We start from the raw sequence: 24226 nt of genomic DNA, 5'->3' as shown, positions 1-24226 counted from the left end.
TGTGACCGAGTCCAGTAGCGAGCTAAAATAGGCTTATTCGAACCATCGAAATGCAGGCTATACCTCCATGTTAGCTAACTTTAAATCCTAACACTATGATCTTAACACTACAGTCATGAGCATGCTCTTGTCTCATTTTGACGGTCCAAAATAATATATACAAAGTTCTCCAAACCCGTGAGCGATAAAAATTATATTTGAAAATATACGTATAATGGCATGGCACGTTTGTTTCTAATTGTATTAATTAATTGTATTATTTATATAGAAGACACCATGTAATCTACAACATTAACAACATTTCGCACAAACGAAAATGATGTCTAGACACTACTCTAAAATAAAAAAAACATATTTATATTCGCAAGGCTAAGGAGCACAAATAAACAATTTTAGAGTAAAATGAATAGAAAATACAGTAGAACAATTAAAAATAGTTCTTGAAAAACATAATGGTAAAACAACAGAATAAAAAAAGTCTATAGTAATACTGTCAAATTTAAACGAAAGAGGTAAAGTATTTACTACGTAACCTTGATTTCATTATGATAGCTCAATGATTTCAATACGAATTTCGTAAATAAATATAGATACAGATTTCTTGTTTGTGACGTGTATCAAGGTTTATAATGAAAATGGAATAAAACCAAGAATCAAGAATCTTGAATGAACAGAGGATCGAGACAGTCTGTATTCCATTTTTTCTCTGATCCTTTTGTTGATGTCTGTGAATATTCAGGTAACCAATGCCTTATTGATTCTAGTTAGTTATTCACTGCTATGCATTGTTTTGAATGTATAACCATGGAGAAATAAGTTAGGATAACAAAAAATGTTTTAAAAAATCGCATAGCTATTGAACGACACATTGTAAAGGATGAAAACAGTATAAAAAGATGTAATAAAGTTATTAATATTTTTAAATTAAATTGTGATAAAACTAATAAAATCTTTCTAAGATCCAGAAAGATATAAACTTATTCGGAATGAATTATAATAAGTTCATGATTGTCCTTGGAATATGTAGGTCATTATAAAATTAAATGTTAAAAAAAAAACTGGCCAGACAAAATAGGTTTGATATTCTGGGTAATAAGAGTAAATGCGAAATAATTGTCAACAAAACTGATGGTAACCTGTAATATTATAGTGGAGAAAAGAAAATCAAAATGGAGGAACATTTGTCAATGATTACAGTAGGGTCTATATCTATTGGATCCATCATATCTATTTTTTAATCATTTATACATATGCCGAATGCCGGTACATTTGTAAATTTATCTGAACGTCATATTGTCTAGGTTTTACAAAAGTCGACCGCTATTCTAGCTGTATAAATATGATCGTCGTCAATATTAGTGGGATGACGCGTTTATCCACTGTGTTGATGTTTTTTGTCATTTGTACGGCGCTAGACCGCAGACTTGCTCTGTCTACCCTGATATCAACATGTCTTCCTCAGGAAGTATTTTCCATCGGAAAGCAAGTGCAAAATTTGGTGTAGTTTACGATGCAGAGGGGAAAGAAGTGGAGGTAAGACCTTCGTTTGATACATTGATGTTTTATTTATATTATAACATATTTTATTTTAAAAAACATGCACATTTATTGTCAAATTCACATGCTTTAAATAGACAGGCTAACTGCCGGAAAGCTAGCTTCGAAAGGGGGCGTGATGATCGATGTCTCGTGACGTACCTGTCCAGGCCTACTAAAGCCAGCCTAGGCCTACACTTCGGTGATTTTGAATGAATAAAAATAACTAACGGACAAAAAAGAAAATCTGTAATTGCAAAGTTAAAAACAAGAAGTATGAAATAATTTTTAAAAATAATATATTTATTTAGCGGCTAGCTAGGGATTAATAAGTGATTTTGTATGTTTGATTCCCTGCCTGGCAGATTTGTTTTACTCACCATCATATGGCATATTGGCATTGTCTTATAGTTACCATAATCTTTACTACTGTATATAACGTAACTACTGGATGACTGACCACAATAAATAAATTACCCTTTTTTATTTTAGGTAGAAACGAGAGAAGATGAAGAACAGAATGTAAAGTTGCAAGAAACAGTTGGCTTGTTGCTAGCGGCAGGATATTTCAGGGCCAGAATAAAAGGCCTATCGCCATTTGACAAAGTAAGCCTGCGGTCAGTCAGAATGCTAAAAACATCTACAATTGTCATTTTCAAAGAAGAAAAAATAATCAAATAAACAAGAATTATTATAATTTCCAATCAACCTATCTGTATGTTAAATATAAATTAGATGCCGATTTATAGTCAATTATGAGGCTTTTTGCATGTAGTATAATAAATAAATCTGAATGTTTTATAATTAATTAATACAATTATCTTTATTTAAATTATTACTCCAGCCTTGCTTTTTATCTTATCTCGTCTTTGCAGATTGTAGGAGGCATGACCTGGTGTATAACAACTTGTAATTTTGACATTGATGTTGACCTGCTATTTCAAGAGAATTCAACCATTGGGCAAAAAATGTACGATGAAAATTACAATATAATTGCCATATAATCTTTTAATTATCATCTAGAGTGTGTGCTCGTTTTTTGCCTCTAGTATTATTAGGAGTACATACATGGTTCATGAAAATTGTAGTAATTATTTGGCATAAGATGAACTATAAAATCAGTACAGTATACATCACTCCAGAATAATATTTAGGCCTTATAATAGTTTTGCACAATGTAAATATAATAACTAATTAATTTTGTATCCAAATTATAAATGTTTATATCCATATTTACAGTATAAATTTAAGCCATTGTTTACAGTTGTTATACATTACATGATGCATGGTATTATAAACTTAAAAATTACCAAAATGAATTATAAATTATCTGACATTTTTTGTTGCTTTTCATTAGGTATTTAACATGCAAACCATTTAATTATTCAAATAATTTAATGTCATTTGTCATGCACTAAAAGAATCTACTTGGAAGTTGTATAACCCTTTTCTTATTAACACATTGACTGCCAAGGCATTTTCCGTAATTTCTGTCCCAGTGCCAAGTCCCGTTTACATATTAAATTACAGTTTGAAAGTGTAACATCTGGTCACAGACTATCATGATGTCATTCAAAATACGATGGCGGGAAAAACCGTTGAGACGTATAAATACTAATTATATTACTTACTATATATATATTACTTATATTATTTACTATTTATTATTTTTATTTACTATTAGTGCAATTTATGACATGTTTGAGATGATTATATTGAGTGTGAGGGCGCCATCGTATCAACCATATTCAATGCATGAGGGAATAAACACAAACAAACATATGACATTTATTTTTAGATTATCGTTTACGTACATCATTCATAAACTGCCATGCGATAATTCCTGTTCCAATCACCACTGCCAGCGATTCTACATACAATACAAAAGTGCTACGATTTTGACGTAGTTTTACGTCTTGGCAAGTAGCGACACGCAATTTTTGACGTATAAATACGCCGTGGCAGTGAACGTGTTAAACAATATAAATTTTATTTAATTTTATTTATTTTAGTGCACTAACTGAAAAGATAGTGGCTGTACTACCAAGAATGAAGTGTCCTCATCGCCTAGAGCCTCATCAGATCCAAGGCTTGGATTTTATCCATATTTTTCCTGTTGTGCAAGTAAGTCTAATGGTGATAACACTTTCACACTTAATTATTAGATTGTATTATTTTGTGGATATTATATAAACTTTTGCCTAGATTTTTTGTGTAAATATTTATTCATCTTTTATTCATAATGAATGAACATACACATAAATAAAACATCTCAATGAATAAATACAACTCTAGATTACAGTATTAAACTAAGACAAGACGAGCAGACAAATGAAATAAAACACTCAAACCAGAAACAAGGCATACCTAAACTGATCAACATGTACCTCCCAAGTCGTATTGTATCTTGCGTTCCATTTTGTGTAACTAGATATTAGGACTTTTCAACTTTTGAATTTATTGATTGTAAAGAAAGATTTAAACCATTGTGAGCATTTTCATTCGAACCGATCTCAAAGCAAAATTATTTTTTACTTTGCAGATCGTTAATGAGATGGTCGTACTTCTCAGATTTGTAAATGTGAGCATCAATATTTAAACATTTTTTTCTTATATTTTATAGTGGCTGGTGAAACGTGCTATTGAAACAAAAGAAGAAATGGGTGATCAAATCCGAGCGTTTTCAGTTTCTCAATTTAACAAGAACCACCAGACACCGGAGGTAATTAATGATATTGATATTTTACAATCACATTTGAGGATTGTTTGCAGTGGACCATGTGGTTATTATAACTGACTGACATTTTCTATGACATGAATAGAATGCTTATCATTAATGTGGAAGGCATAACATTTGGATGTTGTTTTTCAATTACTTTTCATTACTACCCTTCTTCCATTTTCTTCCCCTTTTCTCTTCTTCCTCCTTTTTCCTTCCCCATTATCTCCTTCTATTTCCTTTCCCTCTTTCCCTGTTCTCTTCTTTTCTTTCTATTTCCTTTTCTCTCTTTTCCCCATTTTCTCCTTTCCCAGTTCTCTCCTTTTCATTTTCTCTGTTTTCTCCTTTCTCTGTTCTCTCTTTTTCCCTTTCTCTCTATTCCCTTTTCTTTCATTCTCCATTTCCCCCTTTTCTCCCTTCCCTGTTCTCTCCTTTCTCTTTTTTTCTCCTTCCCCTCATGTCTATGCATTCCCTCAACCTGTGTACAGATTGATTGCCAAGATTCCATGTTTTTACTTTTAGGATTCTGAATTCGCTAAACGAAAAGAGAATGCAATTGAGACTGTACTGACCATGACTGATGTTTATAAACCACAACGACGTTACCGTCGATCCGACATCAAGAGATTGACAGATGAAGAGCTAAGAGTACAATCAACTTTGTTAGAATATGGAAGGTATTGTTATAAATACACCCTTTATCATTATCATTGTTAGAATATGAATGGTATTGTTATAACTACCCTTCATCATTATCATTGTTATAGAATATGGAAGGTATTGTTATAACTACCCTTCATCATTATCGTTGTTAGAATATGAATGGTATTGTTATAACTACCCTTCATCATTATCATTGTTATAGAATATGGAAGGTATTGTTATAACTACCCTTCATCATTATCATTGTTATAGAATATGGAAGGTATTGTTATAACTACCCCTTCATCATTATCATTGTTAGAATATGAATGGTATTGTTATAACTACCCTTCATCATTCTCATTGTTAGAATATGAATGGTATTATAACTACCCTTCATCATTATCATTGTTATAGAATATGGAAGGTATTGTTATAACTACACCCTTCATCATTATCTTTGTTATAGAATATAGAAGGTATTGTTATAACTACCCCTTCATCATTATCATTGTTAGAATATGAATGGTATTGTTATAACTACACCCTTCATCATTATCATTGTTAGAATATGAATGGTATTGTTATAACTACCCTTCATCATTATCATTGTTATAGAATATGGAAGGTATTGTTATAACTACCCTTCATCATTATCATTGTTAGAATATGAATGGTATTGTTATAACTACCCTTCATCATTATCATTGTTACAGAATATGGAAGGTATTGTTATAACTACACCCTTCATCATTATCATTGTTAGAATATGAATGGTATTGTTATAACTACCCTTCATCATTATCATTGTTATAGAATATGAAAGGTATTGTTATAACTACACCCTTCATCATTATCATTGTTAGAATATGAATGGTATTGTTATAACTACCCTTCATCATTATCATTGTTATAGAATATGGAAGGTATTGTTATAACTACACCTTCATCATTATCATATTACCTTTAAATCACACATGGTTTTCTATCTTAATGTCAATCACATGTCTGACCTTATAGTGTTTCAAATATGAATAAAACACATAGGAGAACGTGGCATATTCAATACTGCATTTATTCATTTCCCCTCAGCATGTCATCTCTCTATATCAAAATAAACTGTAGGCCTACTATGCATAAATGGAAAATGGTATAAACTAGAATGCGCTAAACACTATTACAACAGTTTTGTAAAATTTATTGTTTCTTTACTAGTGAATTGTCGCATGTTTAGTCACTAATTTAAAACTAACTATTATTGTTGTACCACATTCTTGAACAATGAACTATGAAATCAATAATAATATTCTACAGCAATGTTATACAGTAAGCTCAGTCACTTTACTTATCTAGCATTAAGCCTGGTTTCCATTAAAATCACTACGCGCAGATGTCGCCGACGCAATCGGGAAGGCTCCCTGATTCATCGCAGTCAAATCGGCAAAGTTCAACCATGTTCAACTTTGCCGATTTTGTTGGCGATGAATCGTATACGCGTACCAAAGAATATTTAGCGCTCGCGTACTAGATCCCCGATAAATTCTAGCGTTTCCATAGAATCTGTCGTGTAGCGATTTTATGGAAACCAGGCTTTACTGTAGAAGACAGTAGTAGTTGCAAGGTGCACTGCAAACTGTACTAGAAATATTGTTATAATAATTAATAATCTTCACATCACATTTTCGTAAGGCGCTATGGTGTAGGACGTAGTGTGAAAACAGAAAACGAGAAAGAAAAAGATATAAAACAGAAAGCAAAGGCTGCAGGATTAACGAAGCAACGCTCTGATACGATGGATAGCGAAGAGGAAAGAGCTGCCGACGAAAAACGTATCAAAGCACTCATGAGTGAGATGTCATCAATGGATGGTGATGAGGTACTCTGCTCTCATTTCATCTTATTTTGTTTTGGCCTAATAATACTTTATATGCCGTTATATTTGCGGTTGTTTAATTTTCGCAACTTGAACCTTGCCGCAAAATTTTCAACATGCGACACTTTTGACAATTACGTAGAAAACTGTAATGTATATATAAATTATATAGAAACATTAATTTACTAGTATCAGTAAGTCTACTGCTGTATGTGTTGGTGACACAAAGTCCACATGGACCTTGCTTAAGCCTACCTGTACAGCAGGTAGGTAGATGTTTAAACTACTGTATACAGGCCTATCTAGGCCTAGACTTGCTATGAAAAATATATTAACATGCGAAAACATCAAGTAAGTAGTAAGTTTCGTTACAATTCTGTATGCGAAAATAATGGCATTCTTTCTGTATGCAAACTCGTACAATCAACCCTAACAGTCAAAAACTTCAATTTAAGACAAATAGTACAAAATTTAGTCTTTGTAAAATCTACAGTGTCTAGTCTAATCTACAGTGCAGTAACAAACTACTTTAAAAAAATTAAACTGTATTTATTATTATTATTCAGGGGCGCTTAACAGCAGCAATGGTTGGATCCATTGTAGGTCTTCAATCAGAACAGATACAGAAGATTGTCAGCGAGTATGCAGATAAGGTTTGTACAATTCCAATTTAAATTGCTGATCCATTTTGCCATTCCATTGAACTGCAGTGCTTGCAAATATGTTTGGTGTTCATGTATTAGGTTCATTTGAAGAGGCTTGGGTACTTCAAATGTATTTCAATTTCTTTTATTCTGGAAATATTCATGTCAACAAACCTGTAACATTCCTGATTTTATTATAGTATTATAATTTTTACCATATTTGATGAGGGTGATCCATCTAGCAATTGCTGATCATTAGGGACCCTCAGAGGTTCACAACACAAACATGTACACAAGATGCTCTACATAAACAAAGTCTTATTACAAGTCTTTGGGAGTAGAGTTGGAAAAAATCCTGACATTTGACAGGACTTGTACCCAGGACCCTTGGAGTGGTAGCCAAGCATCATAACCACCAAACCACAACTCCACTCCAATAGTAAAAATGATATCTAATGTTATAAAATGTTGTCTTGTATTGTTTCTACTTTTGCGAAGCAAAAAACTAGTACAGAGCCAAGGATTTACTTGAGTATTTTTTGTTTTTCAGCAATCTGAACTTGTGACTGAAGAACGTCCTCAAAAGATGAGCGGTGCACAACAGCACAAACGCATGATGGCTTCGCTTGAGAAGCAGATCGCTAATCAGGAAAAAAAGTTGGAGGAGGTACGTTGTAAAACATAAATTAATAATTTGCACACTAGATCATTAAGTGGTTTTTAGACCACTCATATGGTTGGTTTTATTTCATCTGACTCTGTACAAAAATAAAAAAGATTTTTCTGAAACTATGCTATATAAAAATTTATGAAGCAATTTTTTTTAGAAAAGTGGTAAGCAGCGAAATTAACATTTTTAACAAATTTTGTTCACCTCTCATTTTCATTTTTATCTCTGGAAACGCACTCCTGCGAAGTGTCTTCCCTTGTATATTGTCTTTGAAATGTCTCTAGAATTGGAAACATGATATGTTAGTAGTTCAGCTACCGATAGTGTGAGAGATAAAATGATGTTTCTTGCAGAATGCATGCAAAAACTTGCCATCGTTAACTTACGGATATTTGTGCGACCCCTTTCAACAGCATGTCAACAATGCTTTGTGCATCCTCTAATGAAAGCGTGGTGACTTACTAATTTGTTGGTGGAAGACCAGAGATAATGGCAATAATCTCCCGATATTTCATGTCATTTCCCGCTTTAAATACAATATTTTTTATATTTTATGCCTTTGGTACACCATGGAAATATCCTTGGTTACAATAATAGATGCCAATATCTTTCAATTTTTTAACAGCGCCCTGATTAGTTTGAACTAAAATATTATAGCGCCCTCTATAGTTTGGACATGCTTTCATAAGTCCTCCCGATATTTCATTTTACCCAGTCTGTGTAAGTCACCATAATTTTTTTTTTCATTGTTCAATGTGTCATTTTATTCATGTTTTGAACGAAATAAATCAAATCAAATCTAAAAAATAAAGGCGAACGATTTATCAAGCAAGTTCAAATACATTTGGTACAAATTTTGCTTTTATTATTACACATTTTGTAAGCCACCTTCCCTTGGAGAACAAGCTGTCACGTCTGCAAGCGATTCCAGGATGCACTGAGTGCGGTACAGCATTATTGTTTTATTTAATTCATTGTATACCTCACAGAAAAGTCAAAGAATCATTTCATATTGTTGCTTGATCATCTAGGTCTACATACTTTTAAACTAAAAGCTTGTGTGTGGCTTTTTTCTGTGGTCTATCAAAACAGGCTGAGAAGACTATACCTAGACCTGTCCTAAATCACGAACCTAAATCTTTAAAAAGCAATTTTAAGTTCACTTAAAAATGTATTTTTTTATTCACAAAAATAAACAAAAACAAATTTTTGTCAAAATTAATAACTATTATGTGACATTAAAATAGCATATTCAACAACAAAATTTTAAAAAAATGTCATGAGGGTTTTGAATTTTCAATTAAATGTTATACAGTTCAAATATGATCATTGATGCTTGATCATCATTGTAAATTCTGGTTTTTGCTTTAAGAAGTGCTACACACAATTAATGACAGTGTGGACATACTTTATCAAATGTATTGGCTCTCAGGGTGTTTATTTCAACACAGCACTAGTGGTTAAAAAGCTATTGTTATTGCAGATAATATAGATATATATATATATATATATATATATATTTGATTTTCTTTTCTACTTTAATAAAGATAATATTTAATTTCACGACAATTTATCATATCCAATGGCAATAAAGTTCTTACCCATTATCAATTATGACCTGAAAAACAAAACAAAAAGTTAGATTAGCTTCATAGTGTATTAAAAAAAACTCCCTGGTTTAGCTTATACATGAAAAATAGTTTCAAGCTTGAGTTGTCATGATAATGCACTAAGGTAAACATGCGTCATTGTGGCAGTGGTATAAATGCTATGGTGTACATGTTTGTTGCTAAATGTATACAAAAACAGGAACATTTGTTATTAAAATTTTCTAAGAAGCTGTTCATTTCCATCATGTGGTAGAGTAAATGACGCTGAACACTTTTAGCTACAGTAGTTCAGTAGAAGTTATCAATAAATTTTAACATTCACACTAATTTAATAGGGCTAATCATTTAGGACTTTATTAAATTAATAGAAAACATGACTTGTCACATTAACTCTAAACCATATATATGAAAAGTATTTGTGATCTAGTCTTGTAAGTAAGTTTTAGTAGATCATTTTCATTCATTCAACGTTTACAACAGTTAAAGTGCACTATCTCATCACTGAATGATTGGAACATCATCTGACACCGGGCAATTTATATCAAAACAAGTTTCCGTTTTGTCATTAACCTTTACTGAGTTTTAGTACAAGTGCACATTTTCAGTTAATTAATTGCGACAATGAACCATAAACCAAATACAGAATTATCTTGTCACATGACCTTCAAGACGTGAGTCATATATTAAACATGACATTGTCCAATGCTAAGCTATTTCTAATCACATATTTTCTACATGCTTTTGACAGGTGGTTGTGAAGCATGCAGAACTACAGCAATCGTTTGAAACAACACAGATACGTTTGAAGGAAGTACAAGAGTTCACAGACAAGATCAACGAGGAAATGCAAAAACTTGAAACTGTGGAAACTGATGAAAATAAAAAGTAAGAATAATAATAGAGAAAAAAATGTTTTGAAAATAAACAAAAACAATACTACTGTATAAACCTAACCCAATTAAAATCTTCTCTAAATAAATACAGTACCTCGCTAAAGAACCTCCAATTAAAACTTCTTTAATTAAAAGTGTTTTCCAATAAAGGAACCCTCCAATATAAGACCCATTCCGATTGCAGACCTTTCATAAAAGACCTATCTAATAAAAGACCTCTTCAAACATAACTGTTCAATAAAAGACCTCTCCAAACATAACTGTCCAATAAAAGACCTCTCCAAACATAACTGTCCAATAAAAGACCTCTCCAAACATAACTGTCCAATAAAAGACCTCTCCAAACATAACTGTCTAATAAAAGACCTCTCCAAAGATAACTGTCCAATAAAAGACCTCTCCATACATCTCTCTCTAATAAAAGACCTCTCCAAATATAACTGTCCCAATAAAAGACCTCTCCATACATAACTGTCCAATAAAAGACCTCTTCAAACATAACTGTCCCATAAAAGACCTCTCCAAACATAACTGTCCAATAAATGACCTCTCCAAACATAACTGTCCAATAAAAGACCTCTCCAAACATAACTGTCCAATAAAAGACCTCTCCAAACATAACTATCCAATAAAAGACCTCTCCAAACATAACTATCCAATAAAAGACCTCTCCATACATAATTGTCCAATAAAAGACCTCTCCATACATAACTATCCAATAAAAGACTTCTCCAAACATAACTATCCAATAAAAGACCTCTCCAAACATAACTATCCAATAAAAGACCTCTCCAAACAACTATCCAATAAAAGACCTCTCCATACATAATTGTCCAATAAAAGACCTCTCCATACATAACTGTCCAATAAAAGATCTCTCCAAACATAACTATCCAATAAAATACCTCTCCAATAATAGACCTCTCCAATAAAAGACCTCTCCAATAAAAACCTCTCCAATAAAAGACCTCTCCAATAAAAGACCTCTCAAAACATAACTGTCCAATAAAAGACTTGTCCAATTAAAAAAGCCCTATCCAATAAAAGACCTCTTCAATAAAAGACCTCTTCAATAAAAATCCTCTCCAATAAAAGACCTCTCCAATAAAAGACCTCTCCAATAAAAGACCTCTCAAAACATAACTGTCCAATAAAAGACCTCTCCAATAAAAGACTTGTCCAATTAAAAAAGACCTATCCAATAAAAAACCTTTCCAATAAAAGACCTCTCCAATAAAAGACTGTCCAATTAAAGATCATTCCAATTAAACTCTTTCCAATTTAATTTTCACAGAAGCCTGTCCAATAAAAGATCTGGCCAATTACAAACCATTCCAATTAAATAAAGACTCCATCCTAAATTGTAGAAGGAATTTTGTACAAATATTATTTTAGCTTTACAAAAATATTGTTGATGAGCCAAGTTTCATAATTTCAAAGTATAAACTAGTTTCTGGTAAAATGAGTGCAGTCCTTTGCTGGCCAAGATTTGAACAAATTAGAATATTCTTAGAGGCTAAATTTTGAAAATGTTTTCATACAGATAAATCATTAATGACATTAATGACATTAATCAATTATCTTTCAGTGTTCTTAATAAATTACGTTCGTTAGTCGCCATGAACGAGAGTCTTAAACAACAAGAACAGCAATTTAGAGCACATTGTAAGGTAATTAGTAGATATCTGTATTTATGTTATTAATATTCAATTGAATATACGGTTGCTCTAGAACCCTAGATTAGAATTGGCTGCAAGCTATGTTTAATCTGTAAAATAATACAAATACAGTTTCAATAAATATTGAGTATTTTTGTAGAACTAAATGTTGGACAATCCTTTCTTGCCTGCATACACGCTTTGTATCTTTTCCCTAAGCTTGGCCTTGCCCCAGTGGTTTAAATTTTTCCAATGGGTTGATTAACTTACATTTATACAGGTAGTGTTCTATAGCAAAACATTTTGGCTACAAGCTAAACTGGACTGTCATAGTAACACTCTGCTATTACGTAGATAAAAACTATTGTATTTCAGTAAATCAACATTTTTAAATTGAGTTTTACTTTTCAGGAAGAAATGGTGAGACTGAAAGAAAATATAGAACAACTAAAAGGAGGAGAAAATGAGGCTGACTCAGAAGAAGGAGAAAGGAATAGGTTGATTGAAAAACAATTCCAAGCTGATAAAGAGAAACTACACAAAATACGACTTCTTTTGGTAAGTATGAGTTTACTGTACTTATTTTTTTCACTGATTTACAATTCTTTGGTTTTGTTTGACCTGACTAGAGTTGGCTTATAGTAGTTTATGTTGGTATTAAATGTAAATTGTGTATTAGAATTGATAATGTATATGAATTAAGCATAGTCAAATTATAAACTTAGGAAAAACGAAAGTTCATTGTTACAATAGAAGTTTCATTGTTGCAATAGAAGTTTCATTGTTACAATAGAGGTTTCATTTTTACATTAGAAGTTTCATTGTTGCAATAAAAGTTTCATTGTTACAATAGAAGTTTCATTTTTACAATATAAGTTTCATTGTTGAAGTAGAATTTTCGTTGTTACAATAGAGGTTTCATTTTTACAATAGAAGTTTCATTGTTACAATAACGGTATCATTGTTAAAATAGATGTTTCATTGTTGCAATAGGAGTTTCATTGTTTCAATAGAGGTTTCATTGTTACGATAGAAGTTGCATTGTTACAATAGAAGTGTCATTGACACTTACAACTGAAACAAATACGAGTCAATGTCATATGCTAAAACGCTGTAATTCCAGCAGTGTGAACATGGCCTTAGGGATCTGTAATATTTATTATAGTACTTCCCATTGTAAAAAATATACTGTGCACACTTCCCGTTAAGTTTAAAGATGACCGTAGTTTAACTAATTCCTTTATGATTTAATGAGTGACCTTCGATAAGTGCTGTAGTGTAAAAGAATTTATTTCCCTTCTCAACACCAATAAAAAGCCCCAGTTGATAGACATGTAGATCAGTTAGTTTTTCAATTCAAAGTATTATTAAAAGGTTAGAATATGTTGATTCAGCCATATCTTGTTATCCTTTGTTACTGTTCTTCTCTTCTATCTACCCTGACTATGCTGCTGCTTCGATTTTTATTTGCATAGGTGATATTTGTATGAAATCTGCTTTTTGAAATTCATGATCAAAATCTAAGACCTATAAGTTATATGAAGCCTCGGCTTCTTAACTTAGAAGATACTAAGTTCAAATTTCTGTCTTTCCAAGCAAGCTTAGAGTAGATGTCAAATGTGTGTCGATTAAAGTGTTCTACTTCAAAATGGTAACCTGTGGTGAACGCAGTGTCGCAAGGAACTGTGCTTGGTTCTATTTTATTCCTTGTGTATATCAATTACTTGAAAACATTCAATCTGATGGCAAACTTTTTGCATAATTTCCTATTAGCATAGAGAAATTTTACAGGATGATTGAAGTAAATTGGAACAATTGAGCAGCAAGTGGTTATCCAAATATAATATAATCTAAATGCAAAATTATGTACATTGGTAAGAATAATCAGAATTTCTTCTACTCCATAGAAACTACAACTAATAACTCAACCAGGAGCCATACAAAATGGTATAGTACTGTACATTACTGTAACAAAATGTACTTTTGTTTTTAACGAACCATGGAAATTTAATCCAATGCGGGAAATAAAATGTTTGCAAGATAATCATGTATAGTTTATTGGCTGAATGATTGGATTTTCTCATTCAAAACAATAAATGAACCGTATCAAACATTTGCCACACCTTTTCCTTAATATCAAATGAAAGCTTTCAACTTCTATAACATTATAGTCCGAGACGTACCCAAGCCAGAACTTAAGCCTGTTTAGCGAATATATCCACGTGAAACAAACTTTCTTGAGTTCTGATTGGTTGCGCGCATTTTTAGCTTCACAAAGATTTAGATGAAATATTGATACGCATTACTCAAAATTTTCAATTCACACAAATAAATTTGCCTAGTGAAAAACTTGCTTTATACGAATATAGTTTTTCATAAATTTCTGTCTTCCATTAATAATAATCTTTATTGGAAAACAACACCTTTATATTGGTGGCACACATGTCAAACGGTGCGTCTAAGAAAAACAAAACTTTAAAAACAACGATAAGAAATTTACAAAAACAAAATCAAAAGTAATAAAAATAAATCAAAATAAATCAACTAATTATGTACAGATTAAACTTAAAAGGAACACAACAATTACTGAGTCACTGAGTCATCAATCAATAAAGATTATTGTTTTTTTTTTTTTTTTTAAATTGTTTTTTTGCTATAGCAAGGTCTTCTTTGGGAATGACAGTATCCGCCTTTAATATGTCTCCAATACATCCATGTTTAGTGTTAGAAGTGGTTTTGGACATCTAAAGTTTGCTCTTCTTTGCCAACTTCTACACTTTTTTGGTATCCTTATTAAATCAACCATGCACTGTACTTTAACTATTGCCCATTGGCACAGAATTGATTGATGAGTCAAAATAATTAATAAAGATAACTTCCTAGCTTTTCAATGCTTCCAGCCAAAAGATGAATTACTTCCAAATGTAGATATTTGATTTAATTCTAGAGAAAATGTGACAGTACTCTACTAATAGAAATTGTAGATGGAATCAACTTAAAGCAAAAAGCAATTAGTTTGAGAATAATTCATGTTCTTCTATCATAAATGAATTGATTTTTAACTATTAAGCTCTGTCTACACTGTCAAACTTTATGTGACAAAAAAACTGTGATGTGCCGATATATGGACATGATGTGTCATATCACTACTATTTTTGGGTACGTCACACGTTATTTGTCAAACTAGTTTGATAGTATAGACAGAGCTTTAGAAAATTAATTTTTAGCTATAATCCTACATTCTGAATATCTACTTTTTGGGTTAGATTCTAATCTACATACAAATTCAAGATTGAAATTTTAGCTATCAAAAAACTGAAACAGAAAAGGAAAACCATAAAGGCAATGAAATAAATAAAAAAAGAATTTAATTAGCATAGTTCAATTTTTTTTTAAATAGTAGTTTAAAAAAAAGCAGTATAAAGTGTATTTAAAAGTATTTTTAGTGGTCTTTTTTTAGTCCATTTTTTTAAAAATTACAATCTTTAGTTCCAGTAACTTCTTTACATTCTCTAAAAGCTGAATTGAGCTAGCATTTCCTACTGAAAAACATATTATTTACACAAACTGAAAATTGAAAACTCGGATTAGAATTTGATTACAGTATAATGATAGGTATTTTGCTGCTCTATATATTCACATTAATATTGGAGAAAGTCTGTACATAACTTATTAAAAAAAATCAAAGCCAACAGTTATATGTTAACTAGAACAATTAACAAAATATTATTTAATAGTTTTAAGAGTCCAAATATTGGAAATCATTTCTAAATACATTTCTCCATTTCAAAGATAGTTACATTGCCATATGATTGTTTGTTGCCTACGTATCTTGTTGTTTTATCATGCTAAATAAATACTTATTTACATACAACCTGTCCTATTGGTATATAAGTACTCTAGGCGTTGTTTTCTGTTCTGATGATGAGAATAGTTTGTTGAAACATGTCACATTTTAAGGCAGTTTGCCTATTCATTAAATTCCTCACTATAGTTATTTTAACTTGTAAGTTCGGTGGAATCATTCATGATTTATCTAAAAGGTAGTTATGTATTTTATCCCTCTTGTAACCCTGTAAGTTTTCTATTTAAGTCTTTATATTGTATTGATTTTTATTACTGTTATACTTTCTGTATATTGTGTGTAATTAAGCATCAAGGAAAACAAATTTCATGTTCGCCTTGTTGTCATGACAATAAAGATTTATCTTATATTATCTTCTGAGAGGGCCAATTTCATTTAATTTATTTAATTTCTTTATAAATTATATTTATCGTGAGGTAATTTTTATTGTTACATGTTTATGTCTTGTCATGATGTATTTTTGTTCGGGTCCCTAATGATCAGCTTCGACTGGATGGACCACCCTCGTAAATATTGTATAGTATAAGAAGAAAGGTCTCATTAGAATTACTAAGATAGCATCAAATATAATTGGTTGTACGGTTAATGATTTAAAATATCTTTATGAAAAACAGGTCCTAAGTAAATTAAGTAAAATTTTTGAAGATAAGAAACATCCATAACATATGAGATTTTTTAAGAACAAGTCAGGCCGGTTACGGGCTCCTAGAGCTGATACGTCAAGAAACCGACTGTCTTTTGTACCAAATTCAACTCATATTTTTAACTCAAAGATTGTTAGATCATAATAGCGCACATGCAATATATATTTTAAAGTTTTACTGTTGATGGATGTTTTAATTAATGTTTTTAAATTGTAAATTTGTTCTATGTATGATGTAATTATGAATGTTTTACCATATTTTTCTGTCGAGGAAAACAATTTTTCCATATGGAACGAATAAAGATTTGATTTGATTTGATTTGATTTGATTGTTGAAATAAATAAATAAAATAATAGATTGATTTATTATTATTCTGATATCTTAAATAAAAAATTTTTTATTGTATTGTTTTTAGTATTTTTTTTTCTATGGATACCATTTACACCATTTTGTAGACTGTTTTATTTTGAAGAAAATAAATGTTCCTTTGAATTGAATTGAATTATTTGAAATAAAGAATTAATAAATTACACACTATACTCTTTATGAATTTAAATGATATGATTAAAATGTAAATTAGATTTAATGTTGTTTCCTTTTAATATTTCTGAGGTATCATCGTTTAATTTGTATTTGTCTTCTTTTGACAGGCTCGTAAAAACCGAGAAATTGCTAATCTACAACGAAAGATAGATGAAGTACCGTCTAGAGCAGAACTAACCCAATATCAGCGCAGGTTCATTGAACTTTACAAGCAAAGTAAGTTTTCAGCACTGACAAATTAAGTTGAGTTCAAACTAATTCAATTAAGTTCACTAAGTACTAAATGCATTCACAGTTTGTTATCATTTTCTAAATAGATTTGAATGGCTGCTTTAATATAGTAAATAAAATGTTATTATAACTATTAATGTTATTTTTAGAGGTTCATTTATGAGGAAATAGCAATCAGCTATTCTTTGAATGTGTTAATGGCAAAGAGATAACATTTAGCCGAAGGCTAGAGTGGAAAGTAGGCGACAGTGGAAATGAGACATTAGGAAGATGAAATCTACAATATAGCCGCCGATTCATGATTATTATTAGTAACATTGTATTGGCATTAATGTAATACAGTTATTTTTACAGAAAAGCATATTTTTTTAGGAAATACAGTACAGAATATTGTAGATTAATATATTTTGAGAAAGATAATAATGAATGAATTACATTTTGTGCATATAAAATAGATATATATATATATATAGAGTAAATGGTAATGCAACTCAGACTTACTAGGCCTAAGTACTCTGGTTTGTTTCAGGGCTTAGCAATATTTGTTATTTGAATTTGATTCTATTTGAGTTAACCATCTAATAGCCTTCAGAAAAATATAGTTGATTAAAGCAATGGAGTGCAATGTATTAAAGCAATGGAGTGCAATGTATTAAAGCAATAGAGTGCAATGTATTAAAGCAATGGAGTGCAATGTATTAAAGCAATGGAGTGCAATGTATTAAAGCAATAGAGTGCAATGTATTAAAGCAATGGAGTGCAATGTATTAAAGCAATGGAGTGCAATGTATTAAAGCAATAGAGTGCAATGTATTAAAGCAATGGAGTGCAATGTATTAAAGCAATGGAGTGCAATGTATTAAAGCAATAGAGTGCAATGTATTAAAGCAATGGAGTGCAATGTATTAAAGCAATGGAGTGCAATGTATTAAAGCAATAGAGTGCAATGTATTAAAGCAATGGAGTGCAATGTATTAAAGCAATGGAGTGCAATGTATTAAAGCAATAGAGTGCAATGTATTAAAGCAATGGAGTGCAATGTATTAAAGCAATGGAGTGCAATGTATTAAAGCAATGGAGTGCAATGTATTAAAGCAATGGAGTGCAATGTATTAAAGCAATGGAGTGCAATGTATTAAAGCAATGGAGTGCAATGTATTAAAGCAATGGAGTGCAATGTATTAAAGCAATGGAGTGCAATGTATTAAAGCAATAGAGTGCAATGTATTAAAGCAATGGAGTGCAATGTATTAAAGCAATGGAGTGCAATGTATTAAAGCAATGGAGTGCAATGTATTAAAGCAATGGAGTGCAATGTATTAAAGCAATAGAGTGCAATGTATTAAAGCAATGGAGTGCAATGTATTAAAGCAATAGAGTGCAATGTATGAAAGCAATGGAGTGCAATGTATTAAAGCAATAGAGTGCAATGTATTAAAGCAATGGAGTGCAATGTATTAAAGCAATAGAGTGCAATGTATTAAAGCAATGGAGTGCAATGTATTAAAGCAATAGAGTGCAATGTATTAAAGCAATGGAGTGCAATGTATTAAAGCAATGGAGTGCAATGTATTAAAGCAATGGAGTGCAATGTATTAAAGCAATGGAGTGCAATGTATTAAAGCAATAGAGTGCAATGTATTAAAGCAATAGAGTGCAATGTATTAAAGCAATAGAGTGCAATGTATTAAAGCAATGGAGTGCAATGTATTAAAGCAATGGAGTGCAATGTATTAAAGCAATGGAGTGCAATGTATTAAAGCAATGGAGTGCAATGTATTAAAGCAATGGAGTGCAATGTATTAAAGCAATGGAGTGCAATGTATGAAATTTACATTTTCATTTCTAATGGTAACAGTATAATAACTTAGAAAACCAAAAAAAATGTGATTTCTGACAATTTACAATTCTAATAGTTAATTCAGTGTTAGCACAGACAATTATGTAAAGTTATTAAATGCATTACACTGTCGCCATTGGAATGGAAATATGGTAATTTGAATGCTGTAACTATACTTTCTTGTATTACTTTCAAAACTGCTAATTGTATTCACGCCCACTGCGCTTTGGTCGTTACAAGTGCTAACCCTATACTTTCAACCCAACTTTGTTTTCTAGTTAGTATGGCAATTGTAAAAGTTCATGAATGTTATGAAAAAAGTTTTTATAAAAGTAGTTCTACAGGATTTTCTATAAGTAATAAAAGGGTGGGCTAATCAATAAATTTAACACTCATAATATTTAAATGAAAAGAACATTGGAATTGAAGTGATACATACATTTCCATACTGTACAGCACCATTTCTTTAAAATCAAGACTTATGCTTATTCTGGTTCTTAGCTGTCAGAAAATCAAATTGTGTTATTATTATCCTCTCAGGGTTTTGAAAGTTTATTAGATTGCCTGTATTTTTATGATAACTTGTTTTTACGCATTAATTGTTGACTTGTGTTTTGTAAAGTACTGTAAACTTTAAAACTTTTCTACTTTTTTAGTTGCATCAACTCACAAGGAAACAAAACAGTTTTATACGCTATATAATACATTGGATGATACAAAGCTTTATCTACAAAAGGAAGTTGAGCTGTTGAACTCCATACATGATAATTTTAAAGTGTAAGAACTCGTCTTCAATTTGTTTCAATATTTGATATTGTGAGTGATTGGAAGAGCAGATAAGACAGTGGAACTGTAAACTATAGCCTTATGGCAAGGCTTCAAAGCTCACTTGCTTCATGACCGAGTGGTTAAGGAAGGGGCTCCATTTACCGAACCTAAAGAACCAACAATATCGGCCTACTCATTCCTAGTTCAGTCTTCTCAGATAAGGACTATAAACTGTTGGTGCAGTTTACACAGTTTACACGTATGCACTTTAAAGACCCCAATTCATCATTCTAGACGAGTAGTGAGTTACCCTGGTAAACTGGTTAAAGACATAAAACAAAAAATAAATGGTAATGGTATTATAGGGGTCTTCTCAGATAAATTTGGACTAAAAACTGTAGGTCGTTCACACACAGCCACTGTCGTAAACAGACAAAGGAGTTTTAGAATCTGCAGCACTGACATACTGTGACCCTTAGAGGAGAAGCATGTAGTTGTCATCAGTACACCGCCTAACCCCTACTATTTTTGTATAGTTTACCAAGTTCTTTAGCGTTTTGCAATTTTTATGTTTTTTTATTTAAATATATGTGTCTGCATTTTGTATTGCCCTTTTGCCAACAGAAAGTTCCCTATTCTGTATTTTTAATTATCCAGAATGGGTTTTCTTTTGGTAATTCTTTTTAATTTCAAAACAACTTTTTTTAAGTTGTTTTGAATTTATTACTAGTCAACTATTTGACACACTCTAAATTAACACGGTAGATTAATAATTAAATTTTTCAATGTTTCACAGTGCTATGTCATCAAATGCTGGGAAGGACCAATTTCTAAAACAATTTGAAGGAATAGTGGAGGGAATAAAGACCAATAAGAACAAAGTGGAGAAAAGGAGACAAGATGAAAAAGGCCGTCGTGATAAACTCAATAAGAGCTATTTGGATCTGATAGAAAAACAACGACTTTACTTTAAAACCATTAAAGATTTTAAGGAGGTATGTATTAAAGACGCTTATACTTGGCATACGTGTGTCTGGATAAGACATACAGGTCTGTGATTAGCATATTCTAAAATACAATCAATAGTGTTTCGTTTTATTTTGCTAGCTTTGTATGTTGGTGAAATAATCTATATCAAAGTGAGATGTACAGTAGTACAAATATGCACGGACGCATACATTATATACATATTATCATAGATGAAACATTTTCTAATAATATGCTTCCGCCCCACATTTTATATCTCTCCATAGTAACCATATCCAGGGTTTATGGAAAATATTGGATTCAAGGGTCCATACTTCATCCCCAACTTCCCTCCTCAACTCCCCTCCCTCCCCATTTTCCCAGCCTCCCTTCCCATCTTCACCATTCTCCCTCCCCATTTTCTCAATCTCCCTATCTTCCCCTCCCTCCGCATTTTCACCACACTTCCCATATTCTCCTCCATCCCCATCTCATTCTTCCATATTCCGTCCCTCCCCATATTCCCCATTTTCTCCCTCCCAATCGATCCTACCCTTCCTCTCATCTCATTCCTCCATCTTATTTCCAATCCCTTCACATCTCCCCACCCTTTCCATCTTCCTCACCCTCCCCATTTCTCCCCACCTCAAAATCTGAATCTTAACATGCTATTACTTAACTCTATTTTTATATTCCAGGAGTGTCGAAAAAATGAAATTCTTTTGTCAAGACTTGAAGGTAAATAGAAAAGGATTGTGACGATTGTCTTTCAAATGAGTAATAATTTGCTCCTCATTTTTCTCATTTTCCACTATTATTAAAGGTTATCAGAAAAGTATCAAACTTAATTAAAGAAATAACTGCAAGTGTACATTTTTAATAATTGAACAGGAACAATTAATCTAGTTGCTTTATTAAATATGGATAATAATAAAAATAATAATATTTGATAAAACAAAACACAAATAGCTACTAAAATTGTAATCTAGAATTTCGAATTACCCAATAAATAAAAAATAAATCTCATTTGTCTTCAACCAGCAGCATGTTTAATACCCAATTGGCTTAGTAGTTTTCTTTGAAATTTGTCTGCTTCAGACACATTAGGACAGTAGACTCTACACAAAATAAACGTGTATCTAAAATTATAAATCTGAAATTGCAATTCTATAGATTTGTGCTGTTGCTGTTACATCATTTATGGCTGTGATATACGGTATATTATTGATTATATTGATGAACAATATAGATATACATTTGATTATATAAAATGATATACAATAATTTCGACATTTAAGAAAATATGTTCTTCTATAAAATATGTTCTACTATAAAGTAGTAGTATGCCATGGTGCATGTGAAAATATTGAGTAATAAATATTTTATCAATTATTCCAGTGAAAATAGATATTCCAATTATATGCAGATATACCATATATGCTTGTTATAATATATAGTATGATATGTCGAATAAATTAAACATCAGATAAAATTAAAAGATGTGTAGCTGATATTTCAATGAACTAAATATACAGTGGAACACCAGTTATTATTGGGACACCTGCATGATTCAACAGTGTCTCTTAAATAGGGGTAAGTCTTGGTCATACTGTATGTTACAATTTGTTTGTTTCATAGGAAAGTGTCACTAAATAGGGTTGTTCCGAATAAGGGTGTCCCAAAGGAGGGGTTCTAATAGAATATTTGATTTTATATGAATTAAAAGTTTCTAAAAATAGTATGTATAAATGAACAATAATTCCCGCAATAATTTCATTTATTTTAACAAATAACTTTTATAATAAAACAACAATCAAAAGAAATATAGTAGGTGATACTGCGAAAGTAACTTTGTCAGTCCCCTATTGAGTATCAGGATTGTGGTCACTAATTGGAGGTAGCTATTTTCAGATGAGTACTGAGTACTTATAGCTTGATGAAAAGAAAGTCATCTGCAGAGTCCTTTCTAATATTTGTCGGAGCGTAGAAAACTTTCCAACAACAAATGGCAATCGTGTATGTCAAAGGTCATTAAATAAGATTTGAACTTTTGCCTTTTGAGAATTGAATACGTTTTCATATAGATCAAGAAGGAACAACGTTGTGAAGTCTTCCCGTTATTTTTCTCATAAACACGGTATAGATAGGCTTTGTTAAAAAATACTATACTAAACTCAATATAAACAAATGTCAAGTTAATTATTTGCACTTAAGTATAAATACTGATGAATTAAACAGTATGTTACTAATGCTCAATAATTACAGTTTAGTTTACTCAATCAAAGCATGTTCATTTTATTGTGACGGAAGAGCTGCTGAATTGCAGTTTTTACGATTTCAAGGAAAAAAAAGTTTCATCAACAAAAACATTTCCGATTTATCGTACGTGGTCTAACTTTAAGATAATTATTCTCGGTTGTTTTTGACAAACTGCTTAAATTAGATGTTGGATTTCACAAACTTTCACAACACTGAAACTACACATCAGACATATTTACACAAATAGTTTAGTTAGAATGCACTTTATTAATAATACCATGAAAATCAACAAATGAGATATTAAATCATGGACGTATGATTAAATGTAGACACAGATACAAAACTTAATTTATAATTTACTAAGACCTCCATTACTTTTATTTTTAAAAGTTTTACTATTTACACTGAAGATTAATTTAAATTAATTATCTCCGCTAATTTTATAATATATAATAATTGAGCCCAGAGGCTTATCGGCGTCCAACTCGTACATAAAACATCATAGAAAATGTATTGATATTTATTGAAAATATAATATTAAACCATTTAATTCTGTACATAATACACAAGCAAGCAACAATGTAGATGTTTCATAAACTTAGACTACAAAATGTTACGATAAAATTACCCTTTTTACATTAAAGCAAATATTATTTGAAGGTTTGCATGGCGAAATCAATATGTTGATATAAAGTTTGCAGTACACCGCTTATGTTTAAGCCTTGTCTACACTATCAAACTTTATGTGACAAAACAATTTGACGTGCCCATATATGGACATGATGATGTCATATCACTACCATATTTAAGCATATCACTACTATATTTGGGCAAAACTAGTTTGATAGTGTAGACAGAGCATTAG

The 24226-nt window shown here is 31.2% G+C and overlaps 1 protein-coding gene across 1 annotated transcript; it reads left to right on the top strand.

Moving 5' to 3' along the window:
- The first annotated feature begins 1449 nt into the window (after positions 1-1449).
- Positions 1450-23289, top strand: LOC140054140 (coiled-coil domain-containing protein 93-like). Its single transcript, XM_072099028.1, has 16 exons — positions 1450-1533; positions 2029-2142; positions 2412-2506; positions 3549-3660; positions 4160-4258; positions 4778-4932; positions 6587-6773; positions 7337-7423; positions 7965-8081; positions 10443-10579; positions 12176-12257; positions 12657-12803; positions 17405-17513; positions 20025-20145; positions 20933-21131; positions 21801-23289. The coding sequence occupies exons 1-16, from the start codon at positions 1450-1452 to the stop codon at positions 21846-21848; spliced, it is 1893 nt and encodes a 630-aa protein (XP_071955129.1). The 3' UTR covers positions 21849-23289.
- Positions 23290-24226: the final 937 nt, after the last annotated feature.

The sequence above is a fragment of the Antedon mediterranea genome, chromosome 1 (genome assembly GCF_964355755.1).
Source record: "Antedon mediterranea chromosome 1, ecAntMedi1.1, whole genome shotgun sequence".
NCBI classification, from domain to species: domain Eukaryota; kingdom Metazoa; phylum Echinodermata; class Crinoidea; order Comatulida; family Antedonidae; genus Antedon; species Antedon mediterranea.
This window is presented reverse-complemented; position numbering and strand designations above follow the sequence as displayed.

Bases quoted from the DNA above. Each gene is read 5' to 3' on its own strand.
- LOC140054140 (XM_072099028.1), top strand. From the start codon at position 1,450: ATGTCTTCCTCAGGAAGTATTTTCCATCGGAAAGCAAGTGCAAAATTT. The intron at 2,143-2,411 runs GTAAGCCTGCGG...TCGTCTTTGCAG, and splicing joins GCCTATCGCCATTTGACAAA to ATTGTAGGAGGCATGACCTG. The intron at 4,933-6,586 runs GTATTGTTATAA...CATTTTCGTAAG, and splicing joins ACTTTGTTAGAATATGGAAG to GCGCTATGGTGTAGGACGTA.